The 21,541-nt window shown below is 45.5% G+C and overlaps 1 protein-coding gene across 7 annotated transcripts in view; it reads right to left on the bottom strand.

Annotated features, from left to right (window-relative positions):
- ERBB4 (erb-b2 receptor tyrosine kinase 4) overlaps positions 1–21,541 on the bottom strand; it is a 1,095,893-nt gene that overhangs the window by 954,697 nt on the left and 119,655 nt on the right. For 3 of the 7 annotated variants that reach the window (XM_039494127.1, XM_039494131.1, XM_039494130.1), the window contains exon 1: positions 7,958–9,743. The exons of 2 other annotated variants lie outside the window; for them this stretch is intronic. In XM_039494127.1, coding sequence (XP_039350061.1) covers positions 7,958–8,039 — 82 coding nt within the window. In that variant the 5' untranslated portion in view covers positions 8,040–9,743. Of the gene's footprint in view, positions 1–7,957; positions 9,745–21,541 lie in introns of those variants that run through there. 2 more of the 7 variants (XM_039494137.1, XM_039494136.1) reach the window with 2 other exon arrangements.

Below are 21,541 nucleotides of genomic sequence, written 5' to 3'. Positions count from 1 at the left end.
ACACCTGGACCCTACTGAAGTCAATGAGATTTTGCCAAAAGGGATCAGGATTTCACCAAAGCTGTTTATATAACTTTTACTTTCACTCCAAGGGTCAGTGCAGAGTTTGAACTCGGGATCTCTTGCACCCCAAGTGACAGTCACAGCTCTAAGCCAACAACCCACTTTATTAACAAAAAGGGACTCTCCATTCCTTGGTCTAGTCATCCCTCCTGCATGAAAAGGGGCTTTAGTCACTTGCGCAGCAGCACCCCCTTTTTTCTTGGGCATCACAGAACTATTCATGGGGCAAGATTCAAGCATGGGGAGCAGGCTGACCATAGAGAAAAGTGCGCAGAACCAGGAGAGAGATGTGCATCATCTCATGTGACCTCAGAGGAAGTCTGTAATTACATCTCCATAGCCCTTGCATGCATTAGAATCATGGAAACATAGGGCTGGAAGGGACCTCGAGGTCATCTAGTGTAGCCCCATGAACAGAGGCAGGACCAAGTAAACCTAAACCATCCCTGACAGGTGTTTATCCAGCCTGGTCTCAAAAAACCTCCGGTGATGGGGATTCCATAACCTCCCTTGGAAGCTTATTTCAGAGTTTAACAATCCTTATAGTTAGAAATTTTTTTCTATCTAACCTAAATCTCCCTTGCTGCAGATTAAGTCCATTATTTCTTGTCCTTCCTTCAGTAGACATAGAGAACAATTGATCACCATCCTCTTTATAATAGCCCTTTACATATTTGAAGATTGTTATCAGATTCCCCTCAGTCTTAGTGTCTCAAAAATTCAACAAGACCAGGTTGTTGGTTTTTTAACCTTTCTTTGTACATCATTTTTTATTGCTGTCCTCTACACTCCCTCCAATTTGTCCCCATCTTTCTTAAACTGTGGTGTCCAGGACTGGACACAGTACTCCAGCTAAAGCCTCACCAGTGACAAATAGAGCAACACTATTACCTCCTATGTCTTACACAACACCGCTGTTAATATACCCCAGAACGGTATTTGCCTTTTTTGCAACTGCATCATATTGTTGACTCGTATTCAATTTTTTCCACTATAATTAGTCTTGGCAGAATTTGATTTCAATACTTTTATAACTTCTATGGATAATGTCAATGTTTTTAAAAAAATGCTTAAAAACATTGATTTAAATGTTCACAGATGCACAAAAGCATGGGAATGGGGCAGACAGACCATACTTATGTAATGACTATAGACGTTGAGATTCAAAAAGTTAAAGCTTTATAACCATTAAAACATGTTTTAATGGTTTATATCAGTTTATATCAAAATATACAAAGTGAGTATCCTTAAATCAAACTCTTGTAAGTTCTCAAGCAGCATTTGCCTCACTTTGCCACTCTGTGAATTTCTATTATTGACTCTCTCTGATGAAATCTATATCTACCAATAAAAATCTAATCCTTCCAAACTTAACTATGACCTCCAGGTCATTTTCTGCCAGTTATCCCCCATTTTGTAGCTGTGTAGTTCTTTGTACTTGTCCTTATTGAATTTCATCTTGTTGATTTCAGACCAATTTTCCAATTTGTCAAGGTCATTTTGAATTCTAATCCTGTCCTCCAAGGTGCTTGCAACCCCTCCCAGCTTGGTGTCATCCACAAATTTTGTAAGCATGCTCTCCACTCTATTAGCCAAGTCATTAATGACAATGTTGACTAGTACCAGACCCAGGACTGACGCTGATGGGAACCTACTAGATACGCCCTCCCAGTCTGACAGCGAACTACTCAGAACTACTCTTTGAGTAAGATCTTTCAACCAGTTGTGCACCCATCTTAGAGTATTTTCAGCTAAATCACATTTCTCTAGTTTGCTTATGAGACTGCCATGTGGAACTGCATCAAAACGCCTGACTAAAAATCAAGATAGATTCCGTCTGCAGCTTGCCCCCATCCACTAGGCCAGTAACCCTGTCCAAGAAGGATATTAGGGGCATCTCAATTTAAAAGGAGGGCCTGGGGGCTGCTGCCACCTGCAGATGCCCAGAACAGCAAGAAACTAAATGGAACTGGCTGTCAGAAAAAGCAGTTTTCTGATGTGTAGAATACAGTGGTATCAATATTTGCAGCTGGAGGTTAGCTGTAGATATTTACATGCTTTCTAATGGTAACCATCTTCTAATAAAGCTTTTTGTACAAGAATGTCTGTCTCACATGTGTGTGTTGCACATTAATTCACATGTACATCGTAAACAGATTTTCTGTGGTTTGATTTCCTATTATTTTTAATGGAGCAGTTGAATATTTTACAATTTCTACCTTCCCCTATAAACCCATGAGCATCAAACCACAGAAAAAGCATTTAGATTAAGTGAAGGTTCTGGTTAATTCCCACAGTAACAAGAAAATTAAAGCCACTTTTAAGAATAACTCAGGATTCTTAAATGGCTCTTGAGGACAAATTCAACCCTGGTGTAAGCCAGTGCGGTGTTATTGATTTCAGTGGAGCTGTTTACACTTACAGCCGACTTGAATTTGCCCTTACAACCTTAACTTGTGACTTTTTTCCTTGTCTTTATTAAAGAATGATATGAGTCAAGGAATAGCTGTCTGAATTGTTAATGCCGATTCGGATTTTGCTTACTTGCATGCATTTAAGTCAGATCCTCAATATTATATCGTAGCCTCATGTGCTTTATTATAAATGCAGCTCTCAGCACTGCATACAGTGCACATGATCACATTCTGTCCTCTTTTAAAACCAGACAGCCCCGGTTCTGTCTGTTGAGTTCTGCAGGTATAATTAAGAGTAGAGTCTGGCCCTCTGTATAAACAACTCTCTGTCGATTTCAGGGATGCAGAGCATAAATACCTGTTTCACTGTTGCTCTGCAGCTCTCATCTGCCACAAGAATATCTGCCCCAGGCCCAGAGCCACCTCCGTGCCAGATCTGCCGCAGCCATTCACAATATAGGGTAAATTTGGGGGCAGGCTGCATGAGGAAAGGGGCCTGACCCGGGGTCTTGTTACATCAGAAATTCTGCATTCCTGCAACTGCCCACCAGGGCCATTGCAATGGGAATACAAGTTGACTGTCTTACCCTGTGCTGGAGACAAAACTGCCCCCACCAGCCCACAAAGGGAAGCAGCACAGTCTGCCTGCCTTCTAATCCCCACACCAGCCCTAGATGCCCAATCCTGGGGTCAGAACTCCAGCTGACACACAGTGGAGTTTTACCTGAGTAAGGCCTGCAAAACTTTGGGTTAGCCTGCAGTTGGAGAACATAATGGGAAACTATTCCTCTGACGCTGAACAAGTGAGCTGCAGCAAGAGAATATAATATTGCCCACTGAGTGGATTTCATTTTCTCGGGGGCTGCCTCCATCATCCCCAACCGGATGCTGAAATTTCTAGTTAATATTTATTTTATAAATCTTTTCAAAGGCATGTGGGGCTCAACTCCCGAATATCCATTGCATTGCAACAAAGAGGCCAAGCATCAAAGACAGCGGCTGGAGATGAGGCACGATGCAGCTTTCAAAAGAGGGCCCATCTGACGTGACCCAGAGAAGAGCTTTGACTTGAGCATAAAGACGACGCGGCACATCAGACTGAATAGGCTCATCCGGAAGAAGACAGTGGAAAAATATTTAAAGCACAATTCATTTCACAGAGCAACTGGACACTTCACATAGCACAACAGTTAATTTGGCTGCAATTATTTAACACTTCTGCAGTACTGGAGATCAGAAAAAGGAGTCTGTGTATTGGCAATTTGCTAATTGAGCAAGGACTGACCTGTTTCCAAGTAATAGCACAAGGTATTTTGATCATGGGACCCAATTTAAACTACAAAGACTGTGCACTGCCAATAGTATACAAACAAACACGGGGTGTACTCACAACCTTTTTTTTTTAAAAAAACTTCCCAGCCAAGGGAAGCAAGATAATGAAATTAACAGCTCTTGCTACTTCCCTCACCCATAGCAGTGAAGGTGCAGGCATCTCAGTGACCTGCTCAAAATAAAGAAAATATTTAGGGCCTGATCCAAAGCCCACTGAAATCAGTCGGAGCTGCCCCTTTCCCCCCTTCCCCCCACCCCCAATCAGGCCCTCACTACTTACAAACCAAAGCACACCTGTACAACCTGACATGCTAATTCAGAGGGTGCCAAGCAGCATGTGTCAATCACGGCTCAATAAATGCTTAGAATTAAAACCATTCCTTCCTTCCGCTCCTAATTAAAATCATTTTTCTTCTCGTGTGGCGTGGGGAGTAAAGCATTTTATCCAAGAGAGATGTGAGGCTTGCTGGAAGTCGAGATTTAGCCTTGGGAGTCAGCGCTTTGAGGATATGCAAGTGACCCTGGATCAATGCCTTTTTATTTTCTCTCAGGAATAAATATAGGCAAGGGAATGACTTTGTGACTGGCCGGCCAGCCAGCCATATCAGATTTATCAGAAAGGAGGAATGGAAAGTGACTCAAGGAGCTCCAGCAGTGCCAAAGTGGAAGGTTGCTAGGGAAGAAAGAGCAAGGAAGCAAAAGAAGTGAGTAAGAAAAGTAGTATGAAATAGAAAAAAAAGAAGTATAAATATAAAGGGAGGGGGGATACTATGCAGGAAGAAGAAAAGAATGAGGAAAAGAAGAAAATCAGAAGGAATAATAAATCAGCTCTCTACTAAGAATAATAAAGAATAAAGGCTTGTGAAATAAGAAATAGAATAATTCATTTACTGGTATTAACTAATCAAAAACATGGCAAGGGAAAATCTAAGAGGGAAATAAAACAAAAAAAATCAAATAAAATCAAATAGGACAATCAAACTGTTAAAGAAACGACCATGTGCAGAAAAAGCAGCATTTAACTAAAACCAAAATATAAATATAAAAGGGTACATCATTATGAAAGCAACAGAAAACATGTCAGTTCTTTTTCAGCATAGCTCTGATCTCAGTTACATAAAAATAGGAATACAGACCAAATCAAGAATGTGTGAATGCACCAGTCACTGGTCAAACTTCTTCATCTCCCCATTATTTAAAACAAAAAGGAAATGTGAATGATTTTACACCCTCTTTTTAATGTTTAACTTAAAGCAACTGTCCTCTAGAAAATATATCCAACAAATATCACATTACCTTGCTATCATTAGGTCAGTATACAAACGCAATATTTGTCAGGAGATCTAAGCAGCATTATTCTGTCCAGGGATTCCAAACAACTTTAAAAACTGAGCAAGCATTTGATTCCTAACTTCCTGAACACATGAAAACTTCGAGCACCATGAAAGGAGTTGAAGGAAATTTTACACAATGCATTTTTCATAAACATGTAGTTACAGTGAAGGGAACTGTACATTTAGGTTTTTGTTTTAAACTTTCAATATCATTAGCCAGTTTATTGTAGATGTAAATAGGAATCCAACTTGGCAATATTTGGAAACACCTCAAAAATATATGGGGAAACCTTACTTATGTGTCTCAGGAATAGACCTAAGTTAAACAGTGTAACACATTGTTTGTGGACCTGGAATTACTGCTTGCATTTGTCCAGGAGGCAACCTAGGTGTGTTTGTGTTTCCCTTCTGCAAAATAAATGAAATATATACTAACACTTTTTTTTGGTTAATCACGCATGCACAACAATGCAAGTTACTTCACAGGAATTGTTCTGCTGCGGGATATAACACTGGCATCTGAAACATAAATGATACTGTAACGTACTGTCCCTGAGGATGTCCTGGGATATCTCCTTCAAATATCTTGAAGGGCTGCATCTATGGGTCAACCAGTAATTTTAAAGGAAACAGTTACAACTCTTTCTTCGGGTTTCTTTGAAGAGAGCTAGAACCACAAGCCCTAATGATTTGTACTGGGGAGGGGGGAGAAAATCAATATTTCTATTCTATTCACATAGACCAGTAAATAAGGTGCATTCCTTCTGCTTCTTAAGAAATTAGCATTTCAAAAATATGCCACTTTCCCCTGAACTCCAAGCGTGTCTAATAATGCGAGAAGCAGATTGTCTCCCCTCGTTTCCTTAATTTGTTTCATCTAAAAGCAATTCACTCAACATCTTGTCGCCCTCTGGCAGCTTAGTTTACTTATCCGCACTTAATTTCTCATTTGGACCAAAACAAACTCCTCCAAACTGCTACTGACTGGGGGAAGCTCAATATGTAGGTACTCGGGAAGAATCCCTCCCGCACACAGAGAACAGACAAATAACTTGCTTTTATGAGGTTGGTTCAAAATTAAAGGGCTCTCCCTCCTTCCCTCTTCCACGCTGAACAGTTGCAATTTCGCAGAATCACGCGTCTTTCAATGAAAAGAAACCCACCAAATAGCTTTCCCTCCTCCTCGTCGCCTATCGGGCTCACTTTGCGTTTTGAAAACTCGAGCCGGGCTTTTTGGCTCACCCAGTATTGTGGAGCACACACTCCTCAAACCCTAAGCACGCCAATGGCTTCACTTGTGATTCTGACAATACAAAATACAGAGATGTCCTACATCGAGAGGAGAGCGGCAGAACTAATTGGGATTCAATTCCTTAGAGAGGAATTCTGACAAGGGCTTTTACAGCGACTGGGACCCCAACAGCTGGGTGAAGACCGAACTGCTGGGCACCAACAGCTGAAGCAGAGGGAAAACCCTGTAGGTTGCCTCCCCGAAATTCCGATCCGCTCAGCTCACAGGTCAGCCTCGGCTGCTCTGGAAGGGCTCAGCCCGCATAAGCAGCCCCCGTGGAAGGGCAGCCGCAGGAACCCCCCCCCCCCAAGAAGGTTGCATCCAGCGGGTACAACCCCTGAGCTAACTGATGCGTGCGGACAGCACGGTGCACAGAGAGAGTCGGGAGGAGCAGACAAGCGTGGGAGATGCACAGAGCGCCTGCATGCGAGGGGATTGACAGAGATCCATCGAGTACAACTGAACTGTGTTTAACTGGGGGGGTGGTGGAGGGAGGATGTGTTTAAATCCGTGCGTTTTCACTTGTTTGTGATGGGGGGGGCATACTACAGGCAAGAAAGGCCTGAACTTCACACCCGAGTTCCTACGTTACACTAGTCCTGGGCTGGGGTGAAACTGTGCAAACGCCCCCCCCCCCCCCCGCAGCGTGTTCCCACCTCGCCTTTCCAGAGCCCCCCGAGTCCGCTCCGCTTTGCAATCACCCAGCGGCTGCAACTTCGGAGTGCGGGGCTGCAGCTGCCCTCTCCTGCGAGGGCCTGGCCGCTGCCCTGCACCGGGGAGAGCGGAGCGGCTCCCCCTCAGCTCAGGGGACCGGGAGCCGAGGGGAGTTTAGGACGGGACCGCGGCCAGGAGCCGCCGCTGACGGGCACTTCGGGAGCCCAGAGCCAGCAGCATGTTGGGGGGGGGGGTGAAGTTTGTGGCCAGCCCGTGTCGCCGCTCGGCTCCAAAGCAGGCAGCGAGGGCGCGAGCTATTAATGCAGAACTGGGGGGGGGGGTCCGGCTAGTAACGCTGCAGCTTTCGGGGGCCGCAGATCCGCCTGCGCCGGGGAGCCGCTCGCCCCGCAGAGCGCCCCGCTGTGCCTGGCTAAGGGGCCCCGCGCGCAGGCGGGGAAGGGGAGCTGCCCCCACCCCCCGCTGGCGCAAAGCGAGACACCGGCATCCAACCCCAGCGCAACCCTCAGCCCCTGGCCGCGCTCCCCAGGGGGCGGAAGGCGAAGCGCTCGGGGTCTCCCCTGCAGAACATACACCGAAGTAGCCCCCGCTTGATACAGAGATTTGCCACCTCCAGGCAAACAGGCACGGCCGGAGCCGAACGCTCGCTGCCAAAACCACAGCGAAATACCGCGGCACAGAACTAAACCCAAACGGGGGAATCAAGGCAAAACCCCGGGGAAATAAAACCGGATCGGCTCCGGCTCCTCTCCCAACGTGCAATCCAAACACAAGCCGTCTCCCTGCACGAAACGCATCATCCAAAACCCCAGGCGGCAGGTTTCCCAGCTGCCTCTGCTTTGCAAACCCACCTGCCTGCGCCGCGCCGGGCTGGAGGGTCCCGGAGATCACCAGGCAGCTGACCCAGCACACGAGTCGCTCGGCCAGCTTCATGGTTCGCGGAAAAGGCGGCCTCAACTCCTGGCAGCGATGTTACATGGTCCAAATGGCATCTCCCCTCGGCTGCGAGCGTGGACCCCGGCGCCCGGCTGTGGGGACCAGGAGCGAGACACGGCGCGTTTGCTCCCTCCAGTCCCGGCGGGGAGTGAGACGCTGACTCCCTACTTGGCAAATCTGTTTGCAACAAGTTGTTCCCCAGAAGTCGCCGGCTCCCTGCCTCTTAGTCCCGGTTTCTCTCCTTTTTCCCTTTCCTCTCTTTCTTCTCTCCCCTTCTCCTGACTTCACTTGGGGGGGGGTTACTTGGCTGCCCCCCCTTCTTCTTCTCCCACTTGTCCAGGGGCTGCAATACTCCGATCTCAGAGCGTCAATTCCATTTACTCCCTTTCCCCGGCTGCTACGCGGAGATTAACAAGACACCCCAAAAAATAAAAATACACACAGGAGCAGGGAGGTTGGAGCAACACACAGCAAGCCCCGCCTCCGCCTGTGCACAAGCCACGCCCCTCCTCCCCGCTTACACCGGCTCGCCTCGATCGCTGCGCCCCGAAAGGCGCTGCCCGGCTTGGGAACACCTGTCACGGGCGGAGGGCAGCAGCCAGGCGCGATCCCTGCCCGCAGGTTACCATGGAGCAATGCAAAGGCAGCCGCTGGCCGTAAACACAACACTGCGCCGGCGAGAGAGGCGCCTTTTAATGGCACGGTGTTTGATCAGCTGCGCGTTCCGCCCGCGGCAATCCAGCGCAGTGTCGCCGCTGGGGTTTTCGGGGGGTTGTTTCCTTCTTCCAGCTCTGTGCAATCGCGGGGGGCTTTGCTTTCCCCGCCGTGCAATCAGCTGTTGCACCTGTTTGTGCTGGGGAAGGGGTTGTGGTGCAAACGCAAGCTTCCTTTTCAAGCGGGCTGAACTCTCATTTGTATTTGGGGGGGGTTGCCCCCCCCCAAAGGGGGGCCGGGCTGCGAACCCAAATTGAACGCGCTTCTCATTCAGCGGCGCCTGCAATGAATCTCGCTCCAGCCATTTCTGGCCTGAGGTTAGCCCTGTGGAGCAGCGCCAGCCCCTCTGGAAATAACGCAGCTTGTGGCGGGGATGGGGAAGACTTTTTCCAAATCCAACCCTTTGCTAGGAGTGTGTCCGCTTTAAAGCGTTTTTAGCGCAGCCGCGTGTCCTGGCGGGGCTGAGCAGCGGCTCCTGTTGCAAACTGAAAGGAAAAGTGAAGTGGTAGCAGCCCGTGCTCTCACACACACCCGCTCTAAAAGGAAGCAGAACTTTCTCCTCTGGGGCGGGGGTCCGCTGTGTCTACACCGAGCTACTTACTCAGGCGACTGTTTGCTGATTCACTGACTGGCCCAGTGGGGTGGCAGGTCGGCGAGGCTGCAGTTTGCTGGTTTCCCTTTCAGGTGGTATAATTTAAGAGAAAAGAAATGTCTGGCGCTCCTATGACTCAGTTCGACAGATGGGATTGCTCCAAAAATAATCCGAAGGGGTTTTTAATAAAGAAGCAAGGCAGGAACTATTCTAGATCGAGGAGCTGCTGCCAATTTAAGTAATCTAGAGTGTCTTTACCCCTGAGGTTTATTACTGAGGGGAGCATTTTAAAATGAGTTAGAAACTTGCTTGGAACGTGTAACCTTCTGTAATTTTATTTAAGCTTTTGAACCTGCTCGTCTCTGACTTCGGACAGCCCTTCCCACCCCCAAAAAACTTCTTCTCATCCTCCAGCTGCTGCACCTTCCCTCAACGTCTGCAGTGACTCCCCTCAAACCACAGCTCTCCCATAAACCCTGGATTCCTTTCTCTGCACATTTATAAAGACTCCAGCAGGTAGCTTTTTAGGCAACCTCCTTGCTGGGCCTTTTGCTCCCACGACCTAAAATCTTTTGTGGTTCAGGGCTGTGAATCACCCAGCGCATTTTGCATGCCAGCAGACTTTAATGCACTGGTGACCCTGGCCTGGCCCTGTAATCTTCAGCACACAGGTGACTGCTTGGGGGGGGGGGGGGGAGAGAGCCTGAGCTCAAGCAGTGCCAAACACTTGCAGCAATCATTGACTTGAAGGGGAGGTGTGGGGGTGCAGCACTTATGCTTATCAGGCCATTGGGGTGTCATGAGTTGGGAGGAAGGAGTGGACTCAACCTACGCTGGGAATTGGAGAATGGGAGGGAGTAGGCTGTTGCTTCCTAACTAAACCTGAGGAAAAGGTTGAAGTAGGTTGAACATTCAGGCAGATAAAGTTGCTGTCTTAGTGAGCTGGCTAATGCTGGGTTTTTTCTATACAGCTTTTTGCACACAGACTTACCCCCAATTTACTTTTATCTGGTTTTCTACTTTTTGGAAAGGCAGTAATGAATGTGATTGGTCCAATGACTCATCTTCCACCTAGCAGAGACAAGGGGTGGGGTGAGGTAATACCTTTTATTGGACCAACTTCTGCTGGTGAGAGAGAGAAGCTTTTGAGTAATACAGAGCTCGTCTTCAGCAAAGCTTGTCAGCCAGCCAACAGAAGTCAGTCCAATAAAAGATATTACCTCACCCACCTTGACTCTCTAATATCCTGGGACCAAGGCAGCTACCTACACTGCATACTTTCACCTAGCAATCATTCTGAAGCTACTTCCTGACACATTTCCTTTCTTCCACTGTCGTTAGACGACCTTTGATCACATGCTTATGTCACATTGGGTTATTCTAGTAACATGGTCTAGATGTACAAGTGTAGAAATAAGCAGCACCTATGCGGACATGTAAACTGGCACGCAGCTACAGTTACCAACCACTGTCAGGAGAGTGGGCTAGATGGACCCTGGTGTGATCCAGCATGACAATTCCTAGCTTCCTATACCCCTGTGATGAGAGAAGTACAAGAACCTAAAATGGAACAGAACGTCTATTTGGAGTGGATTATAGTTACCGACTCGCTCTAGCTCAGAAATGTATCCAGCAGAGCAAAACAGCAAATGCTAACATACCACTGTAAATTGTTTTGAGCAGTTCACTACTCTAATTAAAATCTGTCCGATTCCTCTTGCATCCATCCTAGGGAACAGAGCCTGTTTTCTGGCGACTGTTCCTTGGTATTAAACTACCCAATAGAGAACAAAGCAGCCAACATTTAACAGTCCCTAAATCCAGACTCTTTGCAAACAAATTAACAGTACAGCAAGTGCATGGGTGTATGAAGGACATTGATGCCCATTCAGACAGAGTCCAATCCTTTTCAGTGATATTTTTCCATTGACTTCAATAGGAACAAGAACAGGTTCAATGTATCGTACGTCCAGTATTTCACGGACTTTAGTATCCGCTTTTCTATACTGTGCATGAAAATGAGCAAGTGCTGAACATAATATCAGTATATGGACTCCACCATTCCCAGACAACTTTTTCAGGCTGCTCCCCGCACAATTTAGGGCACCCCACCTTTTACCCTATGAGGCCTTAAGGCACATCCTGGTTAATTTAGGCACCCTCAACCTTCTGCTTCTGTGGGCTTGGGGTATAAGGCACCCACCCTTACCCGTCCAGGACTCAGGGCAAAACCTGGTCAAATTAAATACCAGCTCTTATCCCTTTCCCTTGAGGCTTAGGGTTTTATGGGTCTGCTGGATCTTTTTCCAGTGAAAATGTCTTACACAGCTGTGCTCTAAACCAGTGGCTCTCAACCTTTCCAGACTACTGTACCCCTTTCAGGAGTCTGATTTGTCTTGCATACTCCCAAGTTTCACCTCACTTAAAACCTACTTGCTTACAAAACCAGACATAAAAATACAGAAGTGGCACAGCACACTGTTACTGACAAACTGCTTATTTTCACCATATAATTATAAAATATATTGCACTTACATTTCAGTGTATTGATGTAGAGCAGTATAAACAAGTCATTGTTAGTATGAAATTTTAGTTTGTACTGATTTTGTCAGAGCTTTTTATGTAGCCTGTTGTAAAACTAAGCAAATATCTAGATGAGTTGATGTACCCCCTGGAAGACCTCTGGGTAGCCCCAGCGGTACATGTACCCCGGTTGAGAATCATTGCTCTAAACATCTGTTTATTAGCAATTCACAGAATACATATACCAAGCCAAGCTATTATGCTTACCACTCCCATATACAGTGGAATTTTACCCCATGGCCAGTTGGGATTCACTTGTCTGGGGATCCAGTACCCTTACACGTCAGGGGGAATGATGCTTTGCAGCTTGTTTTTGCACAGCAGTTCAGAGTTCATATTTAAAGAGCCTTGTTTTTTATTTACATTATATAGGTAAAATTAACTATTTTAAAATCAGTTATGAAACCTATTACATTGCTCAATACCCCTAGGTAACAAAATGTAACCAATTATGTATTGGCACCTATACGTTTTTTCCCGCTAAAGTCTTTTATATTTTACTGTTTATGGCCAAATTGTAGCTTATTTATGACTTTTTGTTTGTTTGTGTAGATGGTTAGCATAAATTCACTGGTCAGAGCTTATATTACTTACTACAATTTTGTTTGATTATGGGGTGGGTTAGGTCCCAGGCCTACAGACAGCTTGGTGGTGAGAGTGTAAAAGGAAATCTCTGTGTCTTGCCAACATGTAGACTGTTGACAATTTATTATTCCCTCTCTGCGCTCGATTCAGATTGTGCTGCAGGAAATGGGAGCTGAGTTGGGTCCTGTAACAGCTAGAGAGAAGGGGAGAGGGTCATTTCTTCAGACTTAATTTGACTTTTCTAAATGATCACTTCAGGATACATCTAGTTGACAGGGGCACCAGATTAGGACTCATGAAACCTAGGTTCAGTCCTGTCTCTGCCACAGTCCTGGCTCTGCCACTCTTGGGCAAGTCATCTCACCATTTTGTGCCTCGGTTTCCCCATCTGTAAAATGGGGTTAACAATACTGACCTCCTTTGTAAAGTGCCTTGAGCTCTGAAGATGTAAAGAGCTATATAAGAGCTAGGTGATACAGTGTCTGTAGCAGAGTGTCTTCTGCCCCATATAGGGTTGCCAGCTTTGGTTTGACATGTTCCTGGAGGTTTCATCATATGCCAATCTTTAATTAAATAATAATCTTTAATTCTGGAGACTCCAGGACAATCCTGGAGAACCCTAGCCCCATCTCACCTAATACACCTTTTTAATGATGGTCAAGGATAACTTCTAGCCATCAGTCCAAAAGTATTCATCATAGCCTCCAAACATTATTTTTGATGTAAAAGAAAGCAGCACCTAACGTATTCTACTAAAGGCTCATCTCTGCTACAAAATGTTTGTCACTTAAACAGAACATTTTTCACCCAGGAATTCATTTAAAATAAACTCCAGTCACCCCCCACTCCTCCAAACGCCAATTTTTATTGCCTCTTTTCCAATTAAGTTCCAGGCTCTTTCTTCTTTAAATTCCCAAAGTCAAGGCCATATTTCAAGTGGGATTAAAGTTCTTTTTCCAAAGCATGAAAGTTTTAGCGGAAAAGAATGAACAGGAGTCTGCAGAAAAGGGACTGTAAAGAATGAGACTTCGTTGCACTTAGCACTGCATTTCACTGCCCTATGACAGTGCAGCATACATCAGTGGTGGCAAAGCAGCAATTATACCAACCAGCCAAGAGAAGGAGAATGGGAGGTGCTTTGTATTCAGAGACTGAAAAACAGTCTGGAAACTTAAGCTCACTAGAAACCTTTTGTGCAGTGGATTTTCTTAAAAAGGTAACATGCAAAGTCTTTATCTTCTTGTTTGCAATTTTAAAGAAAATGTAGCTTCATTGGATCTAACTAGAGGGGAGGCCAAAAAGTTAGCCCATTTCCCTTAACAACTGAATTAACTGAAATGCTAATCTTCTCTCCTTGCAAGCTCTATAAAATGCATAATTCCCGCTTTCTGTTACACAAATAAAACCAAAAGTAGGCTGTAAAACTAAACTCTTTCAAATGTTTAAATAGATAATTTAGCTCTATCTGCCTTTCAGTAAACAATGACTAATTTTGCTGGTGGAAGCTGCTGTGCCTTCAAAATTGGAAGGTGCAGATTCAGGGACGATAGCGAAGGTTCCTTCTTACATAACATTGGCTGTACATTAATCAGAAATGTTTGCTATGCAAATCTTGTCATGCAAAGCAATTATTGCTGTTCCCACACTGACCTCATGTTTATTTATTACACCAGCTCTTTATTTGAACCTTGTCTGGTCTCTCACCACAGCATATTAGCTATGTTGCTTCTAAAGGCACCCAGTTGAGAAATTTTAGATTTATCTATGCCATGTGTAAAGCAGGACTGTTAGCTCCACACAGACTGCAATGCAGTGCTGAGAAACTCTAATGTTATTCCAGCGTCTGTTCATGCAAAATAGTCTCACCCCCGGGTCTTTGTTAGGACAAAGGAGGCCTTCTAATAGGTAGGGGCCGTAACACCTTGTTTGGTCTGAGTCTGCAATATTAGTTGATGGTTAATGGAAACTGTCAGCTCGAGTTACCAGGCAGGACAAGTAGAATTAGATTTTTATAGACTGCTCAGTAAAAGTAAAAGTATAAACAATAATTTGCCCTTGATTAAGCTATGGCTCCTAGAACCAAAATTGCAAGACTCAGAGATTTAACTCCTGACCAAATAAGTTTCAAATATTAAAAATCAAAGGAGCGATTTAAATGGCTGAAATGCAAAAGTGTGTCTTTAATTTCCTAATATTCTGTTGCCATAGAGTTTTCTTGATGTGACTTCATATTGACCAGCAGTGGCATCCAGTGGCTGTCAGGGGTTTTCTCACTGATCAGTATTCTTTGCAGCTCTCTTTCTGTTATGACATGTGTCTTCTCTCTATTATTAAGAAGTAGCAATTTCATCATAATCTGTTTTTGCTCTTTTTTTTCCTTTCATCTCCACCTCAGGTACACACAAGACAAATATGTATTCATTGTTGCAGTACTATAGTTTACACATAAACAGGCTTGTCACCCTCTTTAATATAATTTAGTATTGGGAAAGACCTTTTAGATCATCTGCTTGATCTCACTTCTAATGCAGTATTGTTCCCTCAGTGTTTAAATCTGTATGCAATGGTGAATGGCTCGGACAAGAAGGGTCCCACAGCTTACCTCAGAAATCTGTTCTACATGCCTGTTTTAATCAAAGCCATTAAGAAATGGCTTCTGATATTTATCCTTAATGTTTCCTTTGTGTAATTCCATCTAGTTACTCCCACTTACCCCAGTGGAAGACCAGGTCATTTCACGTTTTCTGGGGTGTTCGTGCCTTTCAGACATTGTAGCTGATTTACACGTATTCCAGTAGGGCTTGACCCAGAGCCCGCTGACGTCAATGGAAAAACTCCTTTCGGTGGATTTCTGGACCTTTGTCGTCATTTGGCCAAGCTATAGCCATTTAAGGTCCACCATAACTTCAGTTGCTCTTCTCTCAGCGGACGTTCTGGATGAGAACATGCAGACTAACTGGGCCCCAGGCAGGCGAGAAAATCTCTTCCGCTCATCCACTTCCTGGCCACTATTGTGGGATACAGGCAGGAGCAGTGCTTCCCCCTTGTATGTATTTTTATATGCCTGTGGATCTGTGCAGTTTATGGGCCCACTGGCCCTCACGCCTGGCTGGCTCCGCCCAGTGGTGAGCTCCAGCCGGTTCGCAGGGGTTCGCGCAAACCGGTTGTTACATTTAGAAGCCTTTTTAGAACCGGTTGTTCCAGGACAACCAGGTTCTAAAACGTTTTTAAATTTAACAAAGCTCGGGCAGCTGTCTGCCCGGCCCCCAGCCACAGCTCACCTCCCCCTCCTCCCTGAACGCTCCGCCCTCCTTCTCCTCCCCCTCCCCTGCTTCCCGCAAATCAGATGTTCGCTGGAAGCCTGAAATGAGGAGCAGGCAGGTAAGCCGGGCGGGGCAGACGGCGCGCATGGCCCAGTCCAGCTCCACTTGAGCGGCTCCCCCTGGCCCCGGCCAAGCACCCCCAGCTCGGTCTGGTCCCGGCTGAGCGGCTCCGACCCGGCCCAGCTCGGGACCCGCGGCACCGACCCCGGTGCCGGCCCAGGGAGTCGGGCCCCGCGGCTCTGGCCGAGCGGCTCGGCCCGTGCCGCCCGGGAGTCGGGCCCCGCTGGCCCCCCCCGGCCCGGCGGTGCCTTCTCTGGTCCAGCCAGGCTCGAGGAGTTGGGCCCCGCGGCGCCGGTTGTGGTCCTGGCGGAGTGGACCCGGTCCCAGCCCCAGGCAGTGTGGTAAGGGGGCAGGGAGGGAGTGGGTTGTGGGGGTGGGTAGGGGGGCAGCAGGGTCAGGGGAGGAGGGGGGTGAATGAAATGGGGGGGTCCAAGGGGGCAGTCAGGAAGAGCAGGGGTTGGATGAGGTGGTGGGGTGGGGGAGAGAGGGGAGAGAGAGTTGGGGTTGGGGTTGGGGGGGGGGGGGGGGGGGGGGGGGAGAGGGGGGGGGGGGGGGCGGGGGGGGGGCAGGGAGGGGGGGGGGGGGGGGGGGGGGGGGGGGGGGGGGGTGGGGGGGGGCATGGGGGGTGAATGGGGGGGGGGATGGGCCATGGGGACCCCTGGGAGGTGGGGGAACCGGTGGGGAGCACAGTTGTTTGGCTCCACCTCATCACTCCCTCATCACTCCATCTCTCTCCTGTCTCCTCTGGGATGACGGATGACAGGTTAGCAGAATGCCAGGATTCCAAGGCCAGAAGGGATCATTGTGATCAACTAGTCTGAGCTCCGGTATAACACAGGCCCCTGAACTTCCCCCTGCACAGCTTAGAAAAACATCCAATCTTGATTTCAAAATTGGTCAAGGGTTAATGACTCTCACTGTTACAATTGCAAGGCCTCTGCTTCCTGGAGCCATAGAACTGGAGCAGCGGACAGCCGTTTGTCCCTGCTGGAGTCTGGGGGGGTAACTTCGGGTAGTGAGAAGCCCAAGAACTGAACCCAACATTCTACTATGGGGGAGGGAGGGGTGTGATAGGCAAGGAAAGGAAAAATAGCCAGAAGGGTTTCTTAATGGCATTGATTAGATCAGGCATATGGAACAGATTTCCATGATAAGCCATGGGAGCTCTATTGCCTGAGCCATTTAAAATTGCGCCAACTTGTGATAACTCCATTTTTGAAGTCCAAAACTATATTGGCTTTTTCTTTGCCACCAATTTGCACTGATAGCCCCTCTCAAGTTTGCTATGTACAGTCACCTCTAGCTTTCTTTTGGCTTTACTGCATTCCAAGTACGGCCTGTGCTTCATATTCTTGCCTTATAGATTTATTAGCCTGCAGTTTTCCATTTTGTTGTTTACTCCCCCTGTTTCAGCCCTCTATGCATCCTTTTGTATTATTGCTCTGTCTTCACTTGGGCTTCCAACACCTCCCTATTTAGTTTCCTCCTCAGATTTAATTAACACAGTTTACCCTTGTTTCCAAACCATTAATAAAGATGTTAATTAAAACCAGGCCCAACAAAGAACCGACACCACCACATTGCTTACTTCCCCCTGCTTGAGTCATTGCTGTTAGGCATTACCCTTTATTTATGATCCTTAAGATAACTTCCAGTCCATCTGACAATGCTCCTACTCCAGCTAATTTGAAAGTGTTTTTCAAGTATTTCTTAGTGCTGTACAGCTGTAACTTTTTCTAATTATTCATGAAATGACTTTAAATAATATTTTTATTGAAAGGTTGAATGAAGAAGGATCACAAATGAAGTCCAAGACTAAAGGCAATTTAATAAAATGAAGAAATAATTGACCAGTTTAGACTCCTAAATCCATATTTCGGTTCTTTCAAGCAGTGGTTTGATTTTCAGAGGGGCTGCAGTTTCCATGATTGAAATAGCAGGCCACGGTGCAAACATAATGCCAGGCTGAATAGTGATGGAGAATACTGACAGTGTTCAGTTGTTAGGAAAGTCAACAGTATCTCTTCATCAGGACTATCGTGTTCTGTTTTGTGACTATATTTTTAAAAAAGGATATAGCCAAGCAGGTGTTTGGAAGTGTGTGATGAAGATGACTACAGGCAAGGAGAGACTTTAGGAGAAACTGAGAACATTGGAACTGTTCAGAGAAGTGATGAATAGATGAGGAGATGATAAAGGTAAGCAAAACCAAGTTATCCTTTATCAACGCTTATCCCACGGAACTCATTCCCACCAGATACCTGAGGCCAACAGCTTGTCAGGATTCAGAAACAGGATCAGACATTGATATGGTTAGACAGTTACATTACATAGGGGAAAAATTAGAAAGCATATAAACCTCTCGTGATTCTGGGCATATGCCAATCTCAGTACTGTTTTCCCAATGAGCAGGTTATTCCACAAATGTTTACCGCAGGGGTTTTTGTACCTTCCTCTGAAGCAGCTGATGCTGGCCTCTGTCAGAGGGAGAGAACGCTGAACTAGATGGACTGTTAATCTGATGCATTCTGGAGATTCCAGTGGGAACTGCAATGCAAAATCCAGCCGCTTTTACTGAGAATCCTAAGTACAGCAATAATAATACTGCATTGAGGAGTTTAACTGTAGGCTCTCAAATACTACAGCGATGAGTGCGGTGGAAGAACCTATATAGAATGAAAATTGAAGCCAGCCGTCTCTTGCTAATCAATTACAAAACATCTAGACCTGTTTCCAGGACCATTTTATTCAGAAGCCTTAGTGTTCTGCCATGGGAGGGTAAATTGAAATCCAACTGGGACTCTGGGTAGGATCCCCACTGATGGGCTGGCCCAGCCCCTGGTCAGACACCACCCTGGAGAAGGAATTGCAGACAGCTTGTACCTCTTTGCTATTTCTCTTGGCAAATCTTCTGCCACTAGCACCCAATTAGTAAATCTGGCCCTGCCTTTGCATCACATCACTTTTGCTTCCACCCCCCCTTCCCTCCCAAGTACAGCTCTTCCACTGGAACCTTACTTTTTGGCAATGTGCTATTATCATTGTTGATGAACCAATGCCATGTCCCACAAGAGGTGCTGTCTTTCAGATGACACTTGAATTCAAGTCCCTATAAATTTGATCTAATTAAAGATCGTGTTTTACAAGAATACATACGCTAATCCTGATGTCCTGGCCAAATTCTTTTTTTGGGTAATTACCTTCCCTATGAAATTATCCCTGTGACTTGAATTTGATAAAGAATTGTTCGTGTTCTTTACAACTGTTCTGTAATGGTTTTGATTGCTAGTGAACTCATGATGTGTTTCACTACAAACTGCTGCATTTCAGTGAAATAGGAGGGTTAGGATATGTGAAGTGATGCCTATATACATAAGACCAGATTTTCCAAAGAAGTCTCTAAATATATGCCTATAATTTTGGATGCACAAATTTGTGTGTTCAAAAACCCCACATTTGCATATGCAAGGAGGTGTTGGAGCTGTGTGTTTTTATGGAAGCCAGTAAGTGGTGGGTGTGAGATTTTTAAACCAGGCTGAAGCCACATTGAATTCAGTTTATGAATTAGTGTGTGAATTTTTAGCTATACTACTGTAGCGGCCAGGAGCCCTAGTCAGAACCTAGGACCCCTTTGTGCTAGCTACTCGACAAACACAGAACAAGACAGATTACAAACTGCTTTGCTGGGGCAGGAACTATCTAGTTGAGAGGTATTATATACTGTACATGTAAGTCATTTTCTGTATTCTAATCTCTATGCCTTTTCAGATTGCAGAAAGCAATAGCCAGGCTGGTGAATGTATAACAAGCTACCGAGTAAGAAGCAGGGTTCTTACTTGGTCAGTAGGCTGGAGAAGGATGCATAAATCAGTGGCAAATTGTTTAGCTGCTGGTATGGGAGAGAATTTGTGCCTTGTACAGTGGAATCCTATGCAACTTGACAAAGAAAGCATGTGTCAGCTGCAAAGACAGACACTCCCCTTGTCATCCTTATTGAAAGAAGTGCTAGTTACCAAGCAATATATTCTGTACAGCAAGAAGTTGAAGGGAAGCATCTTCACGGGAAAGCAGGTTAGAAAAAACACTAATGCTCATTGAAACAAAAAAAATGTATTTTAAAATACAAGCAAGATATTTTGCTGGGCATACACAGTTTGTCAGCATACCCCCCTCTTGTGCATGTTGCACACTGGAAACCTCATGCAAGATGTAAAAAGCTCTCCTGTCTAGCTATCTACCTGGACAGATAGATGGTACATGGCCTAGGATTTAAAAAAAAATAGTGATGTTTTGATACTGTACTTGGGTCTCCTCTAAAGGGCCTGATTTTTAGTGGATTGTCTCTGTGCTTTCTGAAAAATCAGGCTTCTTTAACACATCTCAAGTTGGGCACCCAGAAACTGAGTCACCCCAAATTACTCATCTCTTTTGAAAATGTAGATATTATCTTTCTCTCATTCGTACCGAGATAACTAAGTGGTGGATGGTGGGGGAGAGAGACAGTGGAAGCAGGAGCATATCCATCTTCTGAATCTATAGAAAAGGGCTCTCAGCTGGTTTGTTAATATCCCCATGCTTTCTGTTTATCTACAATGGATGCAGTGTAGGTAGATATCAGCCATTATTTGCAGGACTTAGAAGATGATATCATAACACAAGTGGTAGAGCAAAGTGGAGTGACAAGAGGGTTGTGAAGTCAGCTATTCACTTGAGCCAACTGATCTGATAAACACTAGGCCCATTGTGTTTTGTTTATAAAACAGTAGTCTGTCTATTGCTGAATTCTTGTTTGAGTGGAACAAAAATGTCACCAAAGCATGAGGAAACATGTTATGGAATCCTTATCCTGAAAGAGACTGGTCCTTTAGAGCGTGGTAAAACAACATTATTTAAACCTCATGAATCGGGCACTTCAGTGTGTAGGTTGAAGTTTCCAGTTCTGGTCACCCCATCTCAAAAAAGCAATATTAGAATTGGAAAAGGTGCAGAGAAGGGCAACAAAAATGATTGGAGGATGGAACAGCTTCCATAGGAGGAGAGAGTAAAAAGACTGGAACTGTTCAACTAAGTCAAAAGATGACTCGGGGGGGATTTGATAGAGGTCTGCAATTATGAATGGTATGGAGAAAGTGTATAAGGAAATGTTATTTACTCAGCCACATAACACAAGAACAGGTTCACCCAATGAAACTAACAGTTAGCAGGTTCAAAACAAACGTAAGGAAGTACTTCACACAACACACAGTCAACCTGTGGAACTCGTTGTCAGGGAATATTGTAAAGGCCAAAAGTAAAACTGGGTTCAAAAAAGAATTAGATAAGTTCATGGAGGGTAGGTCCATCAAAAGCTATTAAACAAGATGGTCAGGGATGCAACCCCATGCTCTAGGTATCCTTAAACCTCTGACTGCCAGGAGCTGGGACCAGATGTCAAGGGATGGATCACTCAATAAACTGCCCTGTTCAGTTCATTCCCTCTGAAACCAGTCACTGTTGGAAGACAGGATACTGGGCTAGATAGATCATTCGTCTGACCAGTATAGTCGTTCATATGATCCAACTGGAAAAGAAAAAAAAGCAAAACTTAGAACCTGCATTTCTTGCAAACTAGAGCCCTGATTCAGGAAAGCATTTAAGACATT

The sequence above is a fragment of the Mauremys reevesii genome, linkage group 11 (genome assembly GCF_016161935.1).
Source record: "Mauremys reevesii isolate NIE-2019 linkage group 11, ASM1616193v1, whole genome shotgun sequence".
Lineage (NCBI taxonomy): Eukaryota > Metazoa > Chordata > Testudines > Geoemydidae > Mauremys > Mauremys reevesii.
Note: the sequence above shows the minus strand (reverse complement) of the source record. Positions and strands in the feature narration are given on the sequence as shown.